This window comes from Zosterops lateralis, assembly GCF_965231275.1.
Source record: "Zosterops lateralis genome assembly, chromosome: 9".
In the NCBI taxonomy this organism is placed as follows: domain Eukaryota; kingdom Metazoa; phylum Chordata; class Aves; order Passeriformes; family Zosteropidae; genus Zosterops; species Zosterops lateralis.
In genome coordinates this window covers 14827651-14846874 of record NC_139769.1, presented here as the reverse complement: position 1 = coordinate 14846874, position 19224 = coordinate 14827651, and the positions used below count along the sequence as shown (strand labels likewise).

The 19224-nt window shown below is 36.8% G+C and overlaps 1 protein-coding gene across 1 annotated transcript in view; it reads left to right on the top strand.

Moving 5' to 3' along the window:
- Nucleotides 1-19224, top strand: part of COL24A1 (collagen type XXIV alpha 1 chain) — a gene marked incomplete at both ends in the record, with an annotated part of 120911 nt that overhangs the window by 45046 nt on the left and 56641 nt on the right. The window contains 9 exons of the mRNA XM_083867473.1: nucleotides 57-101; nucleotides 3281-3334; nucleotides 3426-3470; nucleotides 3854-3907; nucleotides 4536-4589; nucleotides 6235-6288; nucleotides 13209-13262; nucleotides 17580-17633; nucleotides 18345-18389. Of these exons, the coding sequence (XP_083723599.1) occupies nucleotides 57-101; nucleotides 3281-3334; nucleotides 3426-3470; nucleotides 3854-3907; nucleotides 4536-4589; nucleotides 6235-6288; nucleotides 13209-13262; nucleotides 17580-17633; nucleotides 18345-18389 (459 nt within the window). The remainder of the gene's footprint in view (nucleotides 1-56; nucleotides 102-3280; nucleotides 3335-3425; nucleotides 3471-3853; nucleotides 3908-4535; nucleotides 4590-6234; nucleotides 6289-13208; nucleotides 13263-17579; nucleotides 17634-18344; nucleotides 18390-19224) is intronic.

Here is a 19224-nt window from a genome sequence, read left to right as displayed (position 1 = left end):
GGGATTTCTTTTTAAATGGTAAAATTCAGATAATCTAAGATTAACTTTCTTTAAAGGGAATTGTTGGTGGTGTTGGTCCTCCTGGATTTCCAGGACTAAGAGTGAGTATACTTTTATTACTTACTTTGTTGTGGCTGCATTTAGAGCATTTATCTTGTGTGTTTGTGAAATAGTAAAAACCATTATGACAATTCAAGAATTTAAACAGCTTTTGTTTTAGATAGATATGATTTTAAATAATATCACTCTACAAAACTGCTATCATGTTGGCAGCATGGAGCCTTTCTACACTTGTTGTGGATTCATATTTGATTGTTTCTGATCCAGTGTGTCTGGGTTTTTTGTTTGAAATGACCAAGTGTGCTGGTTCCTAGCACTAAAACCAGTGTGAAGGGTGCAATGGTCTCAAATATTTTAATGACAACAGTCCTCATTGGTTCCTGAATATGGCTACCAAGTTCAAAGCAGAATTAATTTCTAAGAAAAATATCTTTATCATGTTTACAAGATCATATTAATTAAAAAAAAATATATATAGAACAAGGCTATGATGTTCACTGTGGAGTTGCACACAGTAATTGTATCTATCAATTGTGCCAGAGAAGCTCTGTGAGTCCTACAGAAGATGGGAAAGACTTTCATTCCGAGTAGTCTCACTCCCTTGTTTCTTTTAATTCATGTATTTACCCATAGAGGACCTCTGATTCTTGATGTTGTCTCAGTCATGTCTGGCTACACAGCCATGTTCTTAATAAGAGATAGAAAGCAATTGTTTATACTTGAATTAGGGAAACCACGATTGTCTCCAGTGTTTGCTTTGTGGATTTTTTTGATATCTCTGCAGATCTGAAACATTCTTGATAAGCTTGTACTTTCCACTGATGGTCATCTTAATTTTCCTTTGAAGCACAACAGTTGAGTTCAGTTGTTACTCTTTCTAATTATATGTTCATAACAAGAAAGAATTCCTGTAAGTCATCCTTTGCTGCCTGATTAGGATTGTTACGGCATTGCCATAGTGAAAACAAAACTTGGTCAAGAAACCTCTTGAAACTTCCAGCCTTCATCATGCAAACAAGATTTTCTGTGTTCTTGTCAGTTGACGTAGTCAGGCCAATTACACACTCATGAGACTGGAGCTTGCACTCTTGAGAATTTGCTTAGAATTGTGATTTGCTTTTCTCTTTTACATGGCTGTCTTCGGAATTTAATCTCAAAGACTTTGATAATTGTACAAATGTACCTGAGGTTTTTTTAAAAAGCCTATTATGTGTCACTTCCAAAAAGATACTGTTACTGATTATTTTGACTAAAACTTAACAGTTTAGCCCTACCTAGAGTTAATGAGTATAAATGTTTGCAGGATCAAAGCTGCATGTGCCTTCTTGCTGAGTTACAGTCACTTACAGAGAGATTGAGTGTCAATAGCTTTTTTGTGAAATAGAGAAATAATTTTCCATAACCAGTCCAAAGCTTTTGCCACTTGTACATAGATGGAATATAACCATAATGAGAGCTATTTATTGGGGGGGAAAAACCCCAAAGAAGTTGGTGACATATTTAGATTCTGAACAGCACGAAATTAACAATTGTTTAGAGTGTGAGCTCCATTTGAGTAGCCTTCTCTTGTATATATGTGGGACTCTTTCACGTGGTTCCAGTATATGGCTTAGTCTGGTTTCCTCCTTCACAGTCAGAAAATGGGAAGAGCAGTACTTTGTTCCAGAGGTTCTTTAAAAGAGACCATTGCACTCTTTAATCTGTAGCAGAATTTCACCAAGACCCTGGGGGAGTTTCAGGTGATCTCAGTATCCCTAGGTGCAGCCTGTGTGGTGCAGCCCTGTTCCTTGGCCACACCTACTCTCCAAATGGGTCTGTGCTCCCTGGCTTCAGCTTTCTCTTGTGCAGGCAGATGCTAATGGTCATCCAAAACTGAGTAAAAAGCTACAGTCCTCAATGTTGCTTTGAAATACTTTGTCAGTCATAACACATTATACTACTACAAGATGCAATATTGAACATGAGATTAAATATATTTCTCTGGCAGAAACTAAGAACATTAATTCAAATAGCTTGTCCAGCCCAGCTGTGTGCAGTGTCAACAGTTAGTTATATTTTTGTCTTTGCTCATGAGAACAATGGCGAAATGAGCAGCAGCAGTAAGCTGAGTCCAGTAATTCTTTCCATCCATGATTTTTTCAATATACAAAGCTGTTGCCAAATTCAGAGTTTTGGCTGGCTGAACAGTCAGTCTTTCAAGACTTAGCAAGGCCATGAGTTTTAATAAGATGAAGAGTTTCAGAAAATTTACTGCTAGATACCTGAACTAGTTTTTCTTTTTAAATGTTTTTTCCTTTTAAAAAGCCCACTTAATACTAGGAAAAATTTGGTCTTCCTTTTCAAGTTTTATCCAAAGTGATAAGTGTATGTTAACATATAGGAAGGCGAATGATTAGGCAAAGGAGAATGATTTAAAAACCTGACAGACTAACTAATTCAACAGGGCAGCAAGAAGATAGACTTCTCCCTTTGTAATATAGTTTTAAGTGTTCTAAGTCAGATCTTATGTTTAGCTCATGCTTTTTCATTTATATTATTGCTGTTGCTGTGCTGATCTTTAAAGGTTCTTAATTTTTGTGATTCACTTTTTTTTCCCATAAAACTGCCTAAATAAATCTCAGAAGAGTTGTAATAAGGACTCTGAAGGTACATTAGAACAGAAAAGGTTAGCATGCCTGTCAGAACATAGGTTTGATTCTGCACAGTTGGTATTTAGAGTCACATCTCTTTTTTTTCTTTTTTAACTCATAGAAGTCACTGATAGATGAGAAATTGAGTAAAAGACCATTAAATTGAGAAATTGAGTTAAAGACCACTTTTTATGGCCCTACTCATCATAGAATAATTTCTTTAAGCCGAATTTGGTGCCTACCAAGAAGTGCTGTTGAGTAACCCTAAGGAGAGCAGCAATGGCCACTGAACATGCAGCTGCAGTACAAAAGAAAGCTCCCTCAATTTGCCTAACACACTGTTTTCTTCTTTTGAATTTGTAATCTACATGAGAAGAGGCAAGTTTTGTTTCTTGTGTTTCTGTTGGTTATATTTGGAACTGCAAATGTGGAGGACTTATGATACTGATACCATTTTTTTTTCCCCTAAGAAATTAACCTAAAAAATATTTTGGTTTCTCTGTGTGGTGCGGAAAAATGCCACATTCTGTTAGGAGTCTTTAAGTTACTCCATTTCATCAAATGCAGTCACCTTTCTTGCTGTTTGATAGGGAGACATTGGGCCAGCAGGACCAAGTGGACCATCAGGAATTCCAGGGCCCACGGTATGGTATTTAATCATCCCACAACCAGGTGCCTATGCTGCTTTCCAAATTATAGTCAAGCACTGGATTTATGTTTTCTTTATTTTAACAGGGTTTCCCAGGGAGTGTGGGACAGCCTGGAATGAAAGGTGATAAGGTGATTTAAATATTTTCATTATCTTGGAAATATATAGTTCATTAAAACTTGAGCATAACGTACTTGGAAAAGCCTTCCCTTTTTCCTTTTGATTTCTCTTGTCTTCTGACTTCTATTTTTTAAATTTATGTCAGACTCATGATCTGGTACATTAGACAAACATTTTTCTGAACAGAACACTAACTACTGAACGTAATAATAGCCAGGTCTGTGTCTTTAGACTTTCCTGGAAGAGGTTTTTCAGTGCAAGACCTTGCATTGTCAAAGATCGATGTTAATTTTAAATAGTGAATATTGAATTAATCTTTCTCATTCTCTATTTCTGAAAACTACTGCATTTTAAGCCACATACATATGTCTGTAAAAAATTATATGTTGTTTAGGGTGAACATGGCCTTGCAGGAGAGCCAGGAGATCAGGGGTACCCAGGAGACAAGGTAAGTTATAATTGCATTGTTTTACAAAATTATCCAGTTTCAGCAACTTCATCAGGCTTATGGATCTCTTAAAATGCAGCAGGTTGGTTGCATAAAAATAGAATACAGTAGTAATACTTTTTGGGGATATCACTGTATTAACATATTTTAAAGAAATTCTGTGCTAATTAAAACTCAGTTATGGAAAGTGTGCACAAAGACAAGTGAAGGGCACAAGCAGAATTCTGGCAGCTGTGTGTATAGCGATGCATCAAACAAGGATTATGGTGTGATCTCAGTCTTTCTAAGGAACTATTATAAAAGGTATTTTCCCTTGACCCTCGAGGTTCATCTACAGCTCACCTGGACCTGCTGTGGTTAGCAGCAGCACACGGTCTGGCGTGCTCCTTCACATCATCAAACTGAGATAAATAAGGATCGTCTTTCCTGTTTGGCTAGTACATCACAAGTCACTGAAATAGCACATCCTGTGAGAACTCTTTTGATGAAAGTTGAATGTTAGAAGATAGTTTTCAACCTGCAGAATTCTTTTGAAGCCCATTTCAGGTGTCAAAATATAGCAATTTATTGTTTCCAAAATAACGCAACAATTAATTTTCATGTGCGTTTAATAACTTTCTTATTTCAGGGTGCTCTTGGTTTACCAGGACCCCCAGGGATCAGAGGAAAACTAGGACCCCCAGTAAGTCTACACATCAAATTTTGCTCTCAATATATCACTGTATGTTATTGGTATTTTACACTACTGTTGATATATTTGATACTTTATACTAGTATTGATATTTGACACTTTTGTATGATCGTTATGTTCACAGTGCATGTAATGCCCTAGAAGTGACTTAATTCAAAATGCAGAAGGAATAAGGTTCGAGCTGCTTTTATTTCTAATGACTGGTGTTAATGAGTGAGTCAGACCCTAAAAGGTGAGGCTTTGGTACAAAGATCACTAAGTGTCAAGTTTCAATAGGGTGCTTAGGATATTAGATACTCTGTGACAATCACTGTGTTGGGGAATGTAGGTAATATTTGAAATGAATCTACTGAGAGCTTTTTGAACTTCCAGATGGCCATTTGGACTAGCTGGATTTGGAGGGATTGTGTGAGATCTCATTAATAATGGCCAGTCCTTTCTCACAGGGGTGGGAGCAGTCATGAATTCCTGTATTTACTGATTTTTAGAAGCTTTAAAGGCATTTGTGCACTGCTGCCATTTCTGCTGGGTTTTTAAATGTTGAGGCAGAAATGGCATACTGCACAGGGTTACCTGCTTTTCCTCACCTTTTTTAGTGCTATCTGTGTCTTCAATATATAATTAAAAGCTGTCAATACTTACTCCAGTGTCAATTTTCTTACGCACAATCAGGCCAATAACTGATAAACCTACTTAGACCTCATGAATGTGATGGGCCCTTAAATTCAATAACAAACACTTTCCTTGTCCCATAGAATTTATAGTATAAACACTAAACTTGCAATAAACTTAAGCAAATTTGCTTAAACTTACATGGGAAAAATCATATTTTTTGCTTTTAAAGGTAAAAGAATTTTCATGTTAAGATAAACATGTGAATCAGCCTATTCCTGAAAGAGTTGTGGATTTTAAGCACAAGCTGAATGTGACCAACCTATGACTTATTCAACTGAAGCCTCAGTCCTGCAAGTGATAGAAATTTAACTTTATAGAGTAAATTTACAATGAAGTAGTTCATGTTAAAAATTAGAGAAACGTTTCCCAGGTCAGACCTTAATTTTCCTCAAGTGACATCTAGTTATGGTGGCAGAAATCTTGTGAAAATGTGGAAGAACAGATATAAATTAGAGAAATCAGAACAAATACAACTTAAAGAAATTTGGCCCATTTTTAGATGTGTTGAAATTTGTATGTAATGGTGTTACCATTACATGTGGATAGGACCTAATTTTATTTTTATTAATCGCAAAACTGCCATTTCTTTGGCTGTGGTTACTTAAAATAAGTAAGCATTTAAACCAACAGTTACTTTCTGGATGTTTAAATAATAAGTAGCTTATGTTCTGAAAACAGCTATATATTTAAAGGGGGTTTTATATGTTTCCTCCCAAAACTCCCAATTTTCTTTCTCCTAAATGAATTCGAATTGTTTTGTTGTGACTTTAAAGAGATATGAAGAACTAGTCTTAATACTCCAAAAGAGAAGCAGTTATAAAATTTCCTATTTAGTGAAAAAGTGCTCTCAACATTTCTGTTGGCCTTTTTGTTAACAAATGTTTTTAAAAACTTTGTAACCATCTGTTGTTAAAAAATAAATTATCATCAGAAATCTTAACTGTTTGGGGTTTTTTTTAAGGGGAAAACTGGAGAACCTGGACCCCGTGGACCATTGGGTCCTCAGGGACCTGAGGTAAGAAATTGCTTGATAGCAGTAAATTAAATGTTGGTTCTAAACTATGAAAATAAGAGATAAATGGGTTTCCTTCATAAAAGACTGCTTTCTTAGTTGAATTAGGAAAATCTTTTTATTCAGTAATATTTGATGAATTCATTCTCCTTCATAAAGTATAAAAGATTCCAGCTCATAATTTTTTTCTGCAAAATATTAATGTAGAGCATCTTTCAATACAAAGTAGCTCTTCATTCCCTTATGTGATTAGGATTTGCTGTCTCTTGAATCCTATTGTTACGGGGTTCACCTGGATTGTTCATCTGATTTCTCAGGCACACTTCCATTTGTAAATACTAAAACCTGTTTACAAATGGGATTTTCCATTTTCCAGACCTGGTTGCATATTTGCCACTTACAAGAAACACAAGGGATAAACACCAGTTACCTGGGGAGTGTTGCCCAGCAGTTGAATCTAGAAGTGAAGTTTCCTAAGAGCTCCTTAGTGCTGTGAAAGTCTATGCAGAAACTGTCAGTCTCCAAATTGTCCCATTTTGGTGCTTTTTTGCATTTGTACCACAGGCTTTAAGGAAAAATGCTGTGGTCTGTGCCAGAATGACATGTTTATACACAGACACATGTACTTGCTGGAGAGATGAAAGCAGAAATTGTGGATTGTTCTTTCTAATCAGCCTCCTGCAATGAATGTATTTTGGGTTTTGTTTGGTTTGTGGTGGGGTTTCTTTGTTTCTTGGGGGGTTTTCCTTTTCCAAACAAAAAAAGTGAATGGAAGGCATATAAGGCATATACTAGAATTATCTTTTTTGTGCCTTTACATGAACATATCTCCTAAAACCAAGGCTGAATGTTCCCACCTTTCTTATTAGGCAAATGCCCTTGCTGAGAAAAAAACTCTCTGGAAAGTAGCATTGCAGCAGCACAAGGTATTCATGAGAGAATAGGTCTCTCTGGTTTAGTCAAAGGGTGTACAGAAGACACAAAGCCTGTGCATGTTGTCCACAGCTGCCACCCTCTGTGGCTCAGGATTTTAGGTTTTTTGAGCCTGCTCTTTTTAACAAAAGAGGTCCTTGCAGGATCTCTTTGCACAGCTTCCAGCAAGGGAGACCTGCAGCAGGTTAATCTCAAATTGTTGTCTTGAAGCCTGTGTCCTACTGCCCCTGCTGATAGTCCTTCCTAGTTCCTTATTCCAACACAGACATGCTACTCCTTTGTGTCTGGGGAAAAGATCATCCTTCTTGGCTGGCTACCCTCAGGGCAGGTATGGATGGGAATCTTTCTGTCTGAAAAGCTCAGCATTTCTCCTTGCTCAGGAGTGCAGAACTACTTCATCATTAGAAGGCAAACAAAGCGCATGATGCTAGATAATTAAAACTCGAGTACTTTGTTTTGAGTAATTGTCTGCAAAATGTCAGGTTTAAAACTACAAAGCAATGTTTCTCTTAACTTCAGTCATGCAAGACAGGTCCAAATAAAGTAAAAGAGGTTTTTCCACCTTTTAACTTCATAGAAATATGGTCACCATATGGCAAAATAGAAACAGAAGGTATGTAGGATAGCAGCATACTAGGATTTTGGACAAATTGCAGATACTAGAAGTTCTATAATGAAAGGAATTTAAAATAAACAGCTTAAAACTGAAGAGTGTATGTGTCCCTCCTGTTACATTATCTTATACAAAAAAACTAGTTGTTGTTGGCAGAAGTTATTTAGACACAACTGAATATATGAAGTATGAACAAATAATGTAGATTTTTCCACAAGAAAAGCCTACTGTCATATGTCTGATCATGTGTCTTCTTCCAAAACTGGCTAGTAGGTCAGACAGGGCTGCTTTCCTTGTTCCTATTTCATTATCTGAATGGTCAGACTTCCTGTGACCCCGTGTAGAAAACATGCATTATATGGTAAAGTAAATGTTTCCTTGATGTTTCTGGAAATAGAAGAATGTGATGAATTAGTGTCTTACAAGGAGAGTATTTTGAATTTGGTATAGATGCGACAATCCATATGCCTTCTATGAAAAGTTTTCTTTTAAAACAACCCAAAAACACCTCTATTGGGATTTGTTGGACTTTGTTCTGAGCAGGAGGAGCAAGGCTGTGTCTGCCCAGTGGCAGAACCTCTCAGACTCTACTTCCAGCTATTGCTCTCTCCTTTCGTCCAACACTTAAGACAGTGGGATTTATGAATGTGCCCTTGTCCCCATTTTTTTGGGTACGTGTGAAATAAGAAACTGGCGATCCTTTGATCTTTCCAGTTACACATTTGAGTGTTTCATTTCCAGTGTAAAGAATAAATAGTCGTATCTCTGATTTTCTTCCTGCGTAAACTGCTGTAACTCTGGCACTGCAGCAGCTGAAGTCTGTAATTGTCTCTGCACGCAGCAGTGGGAGCAGAGCAGGCAGACTCTGATTGTCCTCACAGGGTTTTGTGGTTTTGAATGCAGATCACCAGTGAATTACTTCCTAAATCATTCCTCTGCAGCTGTGCAGCCAAGGTACACCAGGTCAGAGTTGAAATAAGCCACCCACCTATAGCCAGGGTCCATTTGAGACCTGCAGTGCTGATGGCAGGAGTGGGCAGAGGGAGGGACGAAGGTCTCGCTCTCTGGGTGGCCGGACAAGGGTTGGCTGCCAAGTCATTTTTTCAGTGCAAGAGTCCTGCACTGTCAAGCCAAATTCTCCTCTGGGTATGTTTCTGCAGAGCCAGGGTCTGTCGTGTGCCTGAATGCCTGCTGCTTACTGGAAATACTCAGTGAACATTTTATGGAGTGTATTCTTCATCAGTTCTTCATCATTGTGCTGCTTTGTCATGCATCTGAAAATGAACTGCCAAAATATGAAATTTCTGCACAGCTTTGTTTTATTGGTATGACAACTGGAAAGTGCTGATCTGACTGTTTTAACCCACAATGTCTCTGTTTACTGTGTACAATGAAGTATGCAGTGCTTATTGTTAATGTGAATGAAATTAGACAAGCCTTTAACAGGCTTCCACATGTATTCAGAATACTTTATAGTTAAATTTTGCTCTAGGAATTGCATTTAATTATCCCCCCAAAACGAGAGTGATAGTTCCCTTCAGATGTGCCTTCAGAATTATAAATAGATTTCATCTGAAGCAGAGAGAATTAGTCATTATCTTCAATAGAACTTTTTTCATCTGTGCAGTATTTTGATTTGAAGTCATTAGCTTATTCCTTCAGGAAAGTACTTATATGGGACTCAGTTGGTGTGTTTCATGCTCAAGGCAGTAGCTTTACAAAAGAAAAGGATACATTCAAATAACAGTAAAGAGTCAAAAAGGCACATATTTTGTAAGTGAATCAGTGGCTGCTTTGAGGTGTTCATTTAACAAAACTTTATTTTTGGTGTATGTTTCACATGCATTATCACACGATTTTTTGAGTTTTTGCATACAGTGCCAGGTATGCAGTGATAACAAAGCCTTCTGTTTCAGTATTGCATCAATTAACTTGCATGCAAATGATTTGTAGGAAATATAGAAATAAAGATCATTTAAAGGCTGAATTAATTGCATGTTCAGGCATATGTCTGAAGAACTGCTCTTGTTGTAGAATTGCTTATACTCTCTACTTGCCTTTGCACAGAGTCTTCATCTGGTCCTTTCCCAAAGTTCTATGTCTGCATAATGCATTCTTTTCCGCTTATTGGAGGATTGTAGGGTTTTTTTTGCAGAAACCTTCTTTTTGTGATTTGATTATAATAATTATTGATGAATCTCTAATAAGGTATCTTGTTGAAGTTCAGTAGCTGCATCCAGTTAGTCTTGCTTTGGAAAATTTATTCTAAATTCTCTTTGAAATGAATTGCAATCTGTGATTGAATGAATTCCTATTGGAGCAGAAAACCTGGTGGCTGGAGGGGTTACTGCAGTCCCTGGAGACATTTTCCCTCTGTGTTGCCCTTCCACCAGTGCTTGTCCTGATCCCCTTGAGGGCAGCCACGGGCATGAAGGTGGATGGCCAGCCATGCTGGAAAATGTCATGTGAAAACACTTTGAAGTGGGATTCTGCAAATGTGAGAGGATTCTCCATGGAAATGGAGTGCAATGTCTCAATATTTCTGATATTCTGCTTCCATATTAGCAGGCACACAGAAAAACAAATGCAAACGAAAAGCTTTGGCAGAGTGCTCATCTCTGGGACACTGAGACACGCACTAACATAGTAGCAACTTAGTAATCTCTGCATTTTTTAAAAAATTAAACATTATATAGATAAATGAGAGCAATAAATATGTTAATTTTGTATTTTAAGTGTTCAATACAAAAAGAAACATTTCCACTGCAAAGTTAAAACACATTTGTGTTAAGATAGTTGGCACTTCAGGTTTTTCTGATGCCACATTTCTTTTGATTAAATGAAGTGGATTCTAAAGTGCTTTGCTGGCAAAAGACCACATCTTTAACAAGATTTTGAAAATAATTTATGTCCTACCAGCTGCTGAGCTTCTGGCTGATGGAAATTAAGACTCTGCATTTCCTTAGAAGAAGTCATAAAACCAAGGGCTATTTTGTTTTGAATACTCTGCTGAAAACTACATTGCAGCTGGAAACTATACATTAATCTCTTGGCCTTTCACTTATGGAAGAATAATGAATTTTTAATCTGGAGTAACTTCCCAGGGAGCTGGCTGCTGAATAACTCATGGCAAATTTAGGTATTGCTAGAGATATATCCTCCTTTACTATGAGGAATCTGAATGGCAAGTGCCATTGCTGAGGTGTTTCAAGAGCTCCTTCCTAGTTCATTCTTTTTCTGGAATTGTCTAAAGTGGCTTTTTGTGTCCTGGATTTTTACACTGATTTCATGGATTATTAATGTGAGAACATTTTAGAAACAGTGTTCTAATACTGCCATAGCATCTGCCTTTTCTCTGTGGTTGTCCTCAAGAAGAAAAGTCTTAATCCATCTTCACAGAAAAGATAAAAACTATGAGGATTTTAAATTCTTAAATGTGTTGTTTGTTGTTGATGTGTTGATGTGTTGATGTTCTCAGGCCAGTAACCCTCTTGTATCCTAAGACTTTGCCTGACATGAAAAGATTTCAAAATACCATGTTTGTTTTGTCTGCAATAGTATTTGTGCACACCTACTCATGGTCCTTATTGAATTCCCTCTAGAAAAAATTAAACAAATAAATAAATAAAGTAGATCTATTCCTTTATAAAAGCATTAGAATCTTTCTAAATTAACATTTTTCTAGGCAGTTTGTTTTCTGGAATGTTTATTGCCAAGAGGAAATTGTCTGTGTCAGCATTTAGCACTTGTTCACACATTAGAAACTTAAAGATTTACAGATCTATGAAAGAACTCACCCCTTGGTAACTATTTAAGGTCTATAAATAGGTAAATTTAAAATTAAGGAAGATCAAACTAAAAAATTCCAAGGAATTGACATAACTCTTCAATATTTCAGCAGATAGTGGTGGCCAGGATTTAAAAAAAGACATCTCTTTTAAGCTATATAGAAATGAAGGGTGATGCAAGTGAGTGTTTTAGGTACGAGTCTCAGGGCCTTGGTCACATGTAAATAATATGCTCTGTGCCACCTAGAGGCACGTTGGAATTGTTGCACAGCTCTGCTTGTAATTGCTGCTTTATGGCTATAGAAAGGGAAACCACTGTGATGTATTATGAAATGTTGAGTGTTAGAGTTGTTGCCCATCTTCTGAAAACTCAGACTATTTTTACTCTATAGTGGTTTTCTTTTAGACTCATTAGCATCCAAGTGCTAAACCTGATTTTTAAATTTTTTTTTCTCTGTATGTGCTTTTTGTTTCCGTTGTTGGGAAAAGTATGCATACATTTTAATCTGTAATGATTTTCTCTTAATGAAGAAGGAAACTTGTTTTTCCTAGTGTTAGACCATGGGTTTGCTTAGATGTAGTAATAAATATTTTGTTCAGAAGAAGTGGCAGTCTTGCTGTTTTCAGATGGTCAAGATTTCATTAAATGTGAAAGTTTATTAAAAAAGCAGAATCAAATGCTGTCTTGGCAGGGGACTGAATGAGCAGGGTGCTAACTAAAGAGTCAGTTACCAATGCTTTATTTTATCCTAAAAATGTAAAGATTGTGTATCTTCTCTGGATATTTATGAAATTTTAATCACTGCTATATTGCATGAAGGTTTGCTGTACCTTTTTTTTTTTTCCTTAAAATATACTTATTTCTTCTAAAGCAGTCTAGATGTAGGTGAACTCCTCTGACACAGAGGCCTCCTCATGGTGTCCCAACTCAGTGCCTCCTGGCCAGGTGGTTCACAGTGATAATTTTAGTTGATTCCTTTTCTGTGCATATTTACTTTTTCTTTACTAACAGCTTGACCTACCCTAGAGTCTATTTCACAAAGGTCTGTTCTGAATAATGCTCCATGCTGGTGACCTTCAGTTGCTGCCAGCCAGACCTGGATTATCACCTGCTGGTTTGGAGGCAAAAGGCTTTTCTTCCTATTTTCTTAATCTTGCAGTGATCTCGTCCTTAACGTGTGGCCATGGATTAAAGGGCTTCAGCTGCTCTCTAAACTTATGAAAAAAACAGTTGAATTCATAAGTGCAGAACCTGGTGCTGGCTGCTTTGTGGTGTATTTTTTGTGCCTCCGTACCAGTCCAGTGGTTTAATTTCAAACATTGCTTAGCGGATAAAAAGTCATATCCTAAGAGAAATCAAATCCATGCTGACATCTGCTAAATTGAGTTTAATGAGAGCTGCCTAAAATCTGTCACTTATCCGAGTGCTTTCAAGGAAACATAATGGATTTTGACATTTTTTGGGATGGTAGAACAAATTTATTTCTTGTTTCTATGACTCAGGTTTATTAAATGAATGAACAGAATCAAAACAAGTACATTGAAAACATTCCTACTCTACAAATCATTTGTCTGTATGATTTCTTTAGGGTTTTCCAGGAGATATTGGTGTACCTGGATTTAATGGCCCTGAAGGTCCTAAGGTAAGATTATATGAAAACCTATTAAAAATAACAGTAAATAGTGTTAATCTCTGAGAAAAAGGCTCTGAGAGATGGACACTGACATTGTGAGAAGATAATCTTACTGTCACAATGCAGGTACTTTGCCTCGGGTATTTATATGAGGAAGTTACTCGAATGTTTAATGTTGTCTATGCAGTTCTGAGGGTAACTACTGTGTCAGCTGGAAGCATGTAATGGCAAAATAAGTGTGAGAAAATGCTATGTAGCTAGAAAGCAGCGTATGTTTCACCTGTATTTAAATAACGTGCATGCCAAATGTATACAGATCTGTGTACTGGTCAGGTTCCACCTGTACTAAAAATTGTTTTTAACAAATTTTAAAAGATACAGTAGTTAAGGATATGGAAAATATGTAAAATTCACATGCCTGATTACATTATATAAAATAATAGACATAACAATAAAGGATAAAATTTATCTACAAATCTGTGCCAGAATGAATAATTTAGCTTCTGCTAAGGAGACTAAGATTTTAGACCCAATTTAAGCAATAATTCACATGGATACAGTTTTCAGTGAAGCTTTGAATAAAAATTGGAAATGGCAGAGACTAATACAAAAAGTGCAGGTGGCTCAGAAATTAATCCAGAAGAAAATGATTGAATAATATCTAAAGATTGACTACTTGTTGAAAGGCAAGTACCAATGAAGTTCCTCACTCATCAGCCTTTGGACTATTCTTACATTGTATTTTCTGTGGTAAATAGACACAAGTATGGCAGAATACAAAACAAAGTTGAGCATCTCTAGATTATCTAAAAAAATGCTCTTTTTGCTAATTCATTTTACTTTAGTTATTTCAGATTGATTCATGCAAGGAGTAAAACAATAAATCCTATTATAAACTTAGACAAAAGACATTGCCAGATCTCTCTGAAATAAAAGCACAATAATGCAGTTAGAAATTAAGTGAAATTGTAGAACACATGAGGCAAGATGTCTCATTAATGTCACTGCTCAAAGCACGAGAGGGATTTATCTCTGTAGTACATTACTGGGCATTTTTGTTCCAGAAGGACTCCATCAAATGAGACTAGAGGCAGAAATAATACTTGAATGGCTGTATTCTGAGAGGCAGTTTGTTTAACAGACCAGAATGAAGACCTTTTTTGACCTTTAAGTAAACCAGAGGGCAGAAACTGGTGAGGCAAAAGAACTGTGCAAGACCAGCAATATAATTTGTCCAACAACAAATCATACAGGTTGTCTGTAAATAAACAGACATGGAAATTACAACATTTTCTATCAACAGAATTGTGAAATGCTGTAGCAGACTACTCAAGAAAACATAGGATGGGGAGCAGTAAATAGTTTAAAGATATGTTCTTATTTGTTCCCAGAAGATTGCAACAACACCTCCATGCCAAAGGTGATCGTTCTTAAGAAACCTCTCTAATAATCGGGTTGCTGAAACCATAGCCAATATTTTTTGTATCTTTTCTCTTTCAACCATGTCAAGAGCCTTTTACTAAAATAGACATGAATTGACTAGGAAGGCTGAGAGCTAGTTATCTGATGGGGCAAACTGAGAAGAAGTTAAAATGTGTTTCTAGAGGGTGTCCACCTTCAGTTCTGATTTATTGCTTTGCTAGCTTGTTTATATTCATGCATAATATTAGCAGCCCTATATGAATGAGTTTGTCCGATCACTGTGGTGGTTGTTACTCTTGTGTTTCTGAGTTACCAGGATGTTTACAAAAAAAACCCCTGTGGTGATGAAAGGCTCTGTGAAGGGTCTGGGAAAAATAACAGAAGAGAAATACAACAATTCTTGAACTGCAGTTGAGATTTATTTGTCCGAGGTTATACATGAATGACGTAACAGATCTAATCCCTGCTGCTCAGTTTCTGCAGTGAGATTGTATTGTTGCACACTATATCCAAGGAGTTTTTGTTACAATTCTGTTGATGTTTAATACCTATGTTACTGATTTGTTGCCTTTTCACACATTCCAGAGAAAAACATTACTAAGAGGTGGACTACAAAGTTTGAGACTCCGTGTTCTTTTGATACAGAAATTACACAGTTGAACCAGATTCGGTGCTCTCCAGCACATTTGGTATTAGAGACAAAAAGCTTAGACAGCCTGCCCTAGTCAGGGAGAGCTGATAGCTTACGTTTGAAAAGAATTACCAAACTGGAAAAACTCTTATACTGCTCCCAGTACTGAGGGAGAAGATCCACATAACTTTGGAAATGTTTGGCTTTTGAGATTCCCAGCTGCCTTGAGTTGACTGCAGTTCTAAAATTTTCCTCCAGCTTTTATTTTTAGAAAACTGCTCTCACTATGCTGCTATTTCCCTCATGTTTTTGTTTATGCTTCCTCAGAAGCAATACCCATTTTAAAAGCCAAAAAGCCAAGAGAGCAGGGTAAGCTTTACTTTTTAGCAGTTGATGTGGGATAAGTTCAACTTCTTGGAAGTTCAAGCTCTATTGAGTGTGATCAGCTGTCTCTAAATGCCACTAGAAGTTCTGGACGGTAAATTTTCCCCAAATTAGTGAAATAATCAGCAAATCTGATCTCTCTAAATCGATGTTTAAAGGATTTATTATGTAATTTGGTCTACAGAACATTACTCAGCTTGGAAACAATATTTTAGAAGGTGTTCGATCTTGATCCACTGCTTATTAAAAGAAATAACAAAACACACATTTCTTAAAAAGGGAAAAAGAATGTTTTTAAGAAGTTCTGAAATAACTTTGTTTTTTCCTATGTTATTCTTTGTAAGTATTTATGCCCTCTAACCAAGAAAAGTAAGAGGAAAAGATGGTCAGAATATGCTGACTACCACTGTAGTTTTTCCAGCAGTGTGTGTTGTACCATGGAAGAAGCTAAGAACTTCCTTTCCCTGTTAACTTATGTTTGTTTTTATAACACATTTTAATAAAGTGATTATTACGAGTTTCACCTCTTCTGGAAGAGATGGTCAACCAGGAAGTTAAATATGTGAAATACAGGATACCCCATTTGCTGACTCTCCTTTTTTTCCAGACACTTTGGCATATGTGTAATGACTACCTTCATTTTCTGTTTTTGCCTGAAACCCCAAGGAGGAGATGGAAATGTCATTTGGTATTAATATTCAGTTTACAGTCTTTTTCTGGACCCAGTTAAACGCACTGGAAGAGTGTGTACAGTAGCAGTGCTGCTGCCATTTCCACTGTGCAGTTACATTGCACTGAAATTCTTACCTCCTAACAGGCTTTACTGTTAGAATAAAACAACAGTAATGCCCATGAGAAAATGTCATTATTAACCATGTAAGAATATTACTTATGTAGTGCTGCTGAAAGCCCTCCCATCACTTCTGTGGTGGTATGTCAACCAGCACTCCACCCCAGCCCCAGCCCTTCCCAGACTGATGGGCTCTTTGATGGAATTCACTTGCCCTGAGATGGCCTGTTCCATTTTTCTCTTCCATTTTACTTTGCCTGCTGAGTAAACTGGACCAATGCCTTGACCAATGTCTAGACTTCGCCTTCATTAGTACACAGTTAATAAGGCTTACACTTTCCCACCATTGCTTTCTTCAGAGGATAATCATATCTCTCCTAAAGGGCAGTTTCTTTGTTCTTGTTGCTTTATCTGATATTGTTAAGCTTAGGTTTCCCAGGACATTAATATGTTTATACTTTTTTTTTTTTATACTATGCCAGGTCAAGTGCTTTTTCCAATTATCCCATTGTAATTGGGATGCCCGAGGTTTTTGATACACTGTTGGCTGCAAAGTCTTTTTAACAAAGATTTGAAAATGTTGGTGTGAGCAGTCATGAAAACTCCAAGCTGGCAGAGGTTAAGGTGCTTTGTCTCTGGGTAGCTGATTATAATCCTAATGGAAAAGTAAGGGCTGAAAATCACAAGTATTTTTGGACAAGCTAGTGGTCTAAATTCACTCTGTAGTTTCTTTCCATTGCAATGTTATCAACACACGTTGTTCTAAAGACTACCCTAATACAAGATCTGCACATCGATGATGCTTTAATGGTAGTGTGCTTTTCCTCTTCAAAAAGAGAAAAATTGTTCTACTGTGTTCAAAATATTTTATTTCCTTCTCACAATATAAAAAGAATAATGCTTCAGGTAGTCTATGTATATGATGCTTGGTTTTCTGCATCTTTGCCTGGTTTCTATCGGAAATACTAAGAACAGTGGTAAGAGATTAGGTCTGCTGCCTCAGTTTTGGGTTTTAGTCCAGGTTTGTAAGAGGGGAGAAACTAGACCAACATGGTTGTCAGTTGATGTAACTCCTCACTGTGTTTGTTTGGATATTTAGGGAGCTCTGGGTGACCGAGGGCCTCCAGGGCCACAAGGCCCCAAAGGAGTTGAGGTAAGATGAAAAAATTATCCAATTAACAGATTATGTTTCAGAGTTGTGAGGGGTTAAGAGGGTTAGACAACAAAGGTTAGGTGTGTATGGTGTTGCCATGCAAAATTTGAAGTTTCTTTTGCATTTTGGCAAGTTTTTTAGAAAGTTTTTAGCAGCCTTGTGGGGCTGTGCATCCATCATGTGGTTTGTTTTAATTTCAGTGGAATCTCAGATAATATATGTCCAGAGGTGGATGTGGGAGATGGGAGGGAAGGGGGTTAGCAGTATGGCAATAGAAAGCGTATACCAATTTAATGACAGTGTCCTAGATACTCTTAAGTAACCACTTAGACCCTATTAACTGAAAGGGGAGAAAGGCAGTTCTTTATCTTATAGATCCATCAAGTATTCCTAATTCATCGTCATAAAAAATAAAAGCTTATATATTGTATGCTAAAAATAATTCACATTAAAAGTGATTTAGTTGGTGGTTCTGAAGATAAACCTCTAGACTTCTAAGTAGCTAAATTTTGGGCTCCTATGACAGATATTGAGTGAGTGAAAGCTAACAATGGCAAAATGGTCTGTTTCCAGGTGTTTCTAGCAGATTCTGACTCAGACAAATACATATGAAACTTACGATGATGTAATAAATAGGAACGGTTATTTGCAGACTTTCTTTTTTAAAACTAGACTTGTCATCAAGATCATTGAAGTCCTGATTTCTTTTAGGGAGAAGTAGGACCAGCTGGACCTATTGGAGGAGTCGGCCCAAGAGTAAGTATAAGTAATTTCATTACTAGGGCAGGCTATTTTTCAGTAGAAGTACTGATTTGAAATGTAAGTTTACTGTGAGAAGTGACTCTGATAAAATGACATCTCCTGAATGAATATGTGTTTTTCCCCAGAACATGCTCAAAGCAGAGCTGGGAAGGGAAATGGTTTCCCATACAAAGGTTTGAAAGGAAGTCACTGTTACAGTGCACAAAATACAGTGCTCCTCTGAGACAGATGAAACTGCCATGCACTTCCTAAGCGCTGTACCAGCTGATGTATCAAAATATTTCAATTGGGGAGGAACCTATTCAGCTCACAGGGAGAAATAGAAAGGATGTATGCTTTAAGAAATCTACCAGGAACCTGGCAGATAGTTACTGAAAACAGTAAAGCTGGAATGTCACAATGCTGTTTATGCTGACATGTTTTAAAAGATAGTTTTAAATTTCTATCATCCAATTTTTTTTGTTAGTTATAAAAATATACTATTGTCTAAGAGTATTTCTGTGAACTTGAAGCTTATTTTTAGAAAATTTCTATGCTAAAATGGATACTAATGGATACTAGGGATTACAGGAGTGTCTCTAAGTTTGTTGAATGCAATTTGATCTTCTGCCTTTACATGATTTGATTATGTGTGGTAATCACTGACTTGGCTTTCATTCTGGATGACATCCCATTTCTTGCACGAGTTTGAGAGTCTTTTCCACTGTTTTCTGCTTTTAGAGTGGATATATACCTATGTCATTTTTCCTGTTCAGTAGCTAGTCAAAGCTGGGAATTTGTTTTTGGTTAAAAATTATATTGAAATATTTATTTCCCACATAGATTAGGT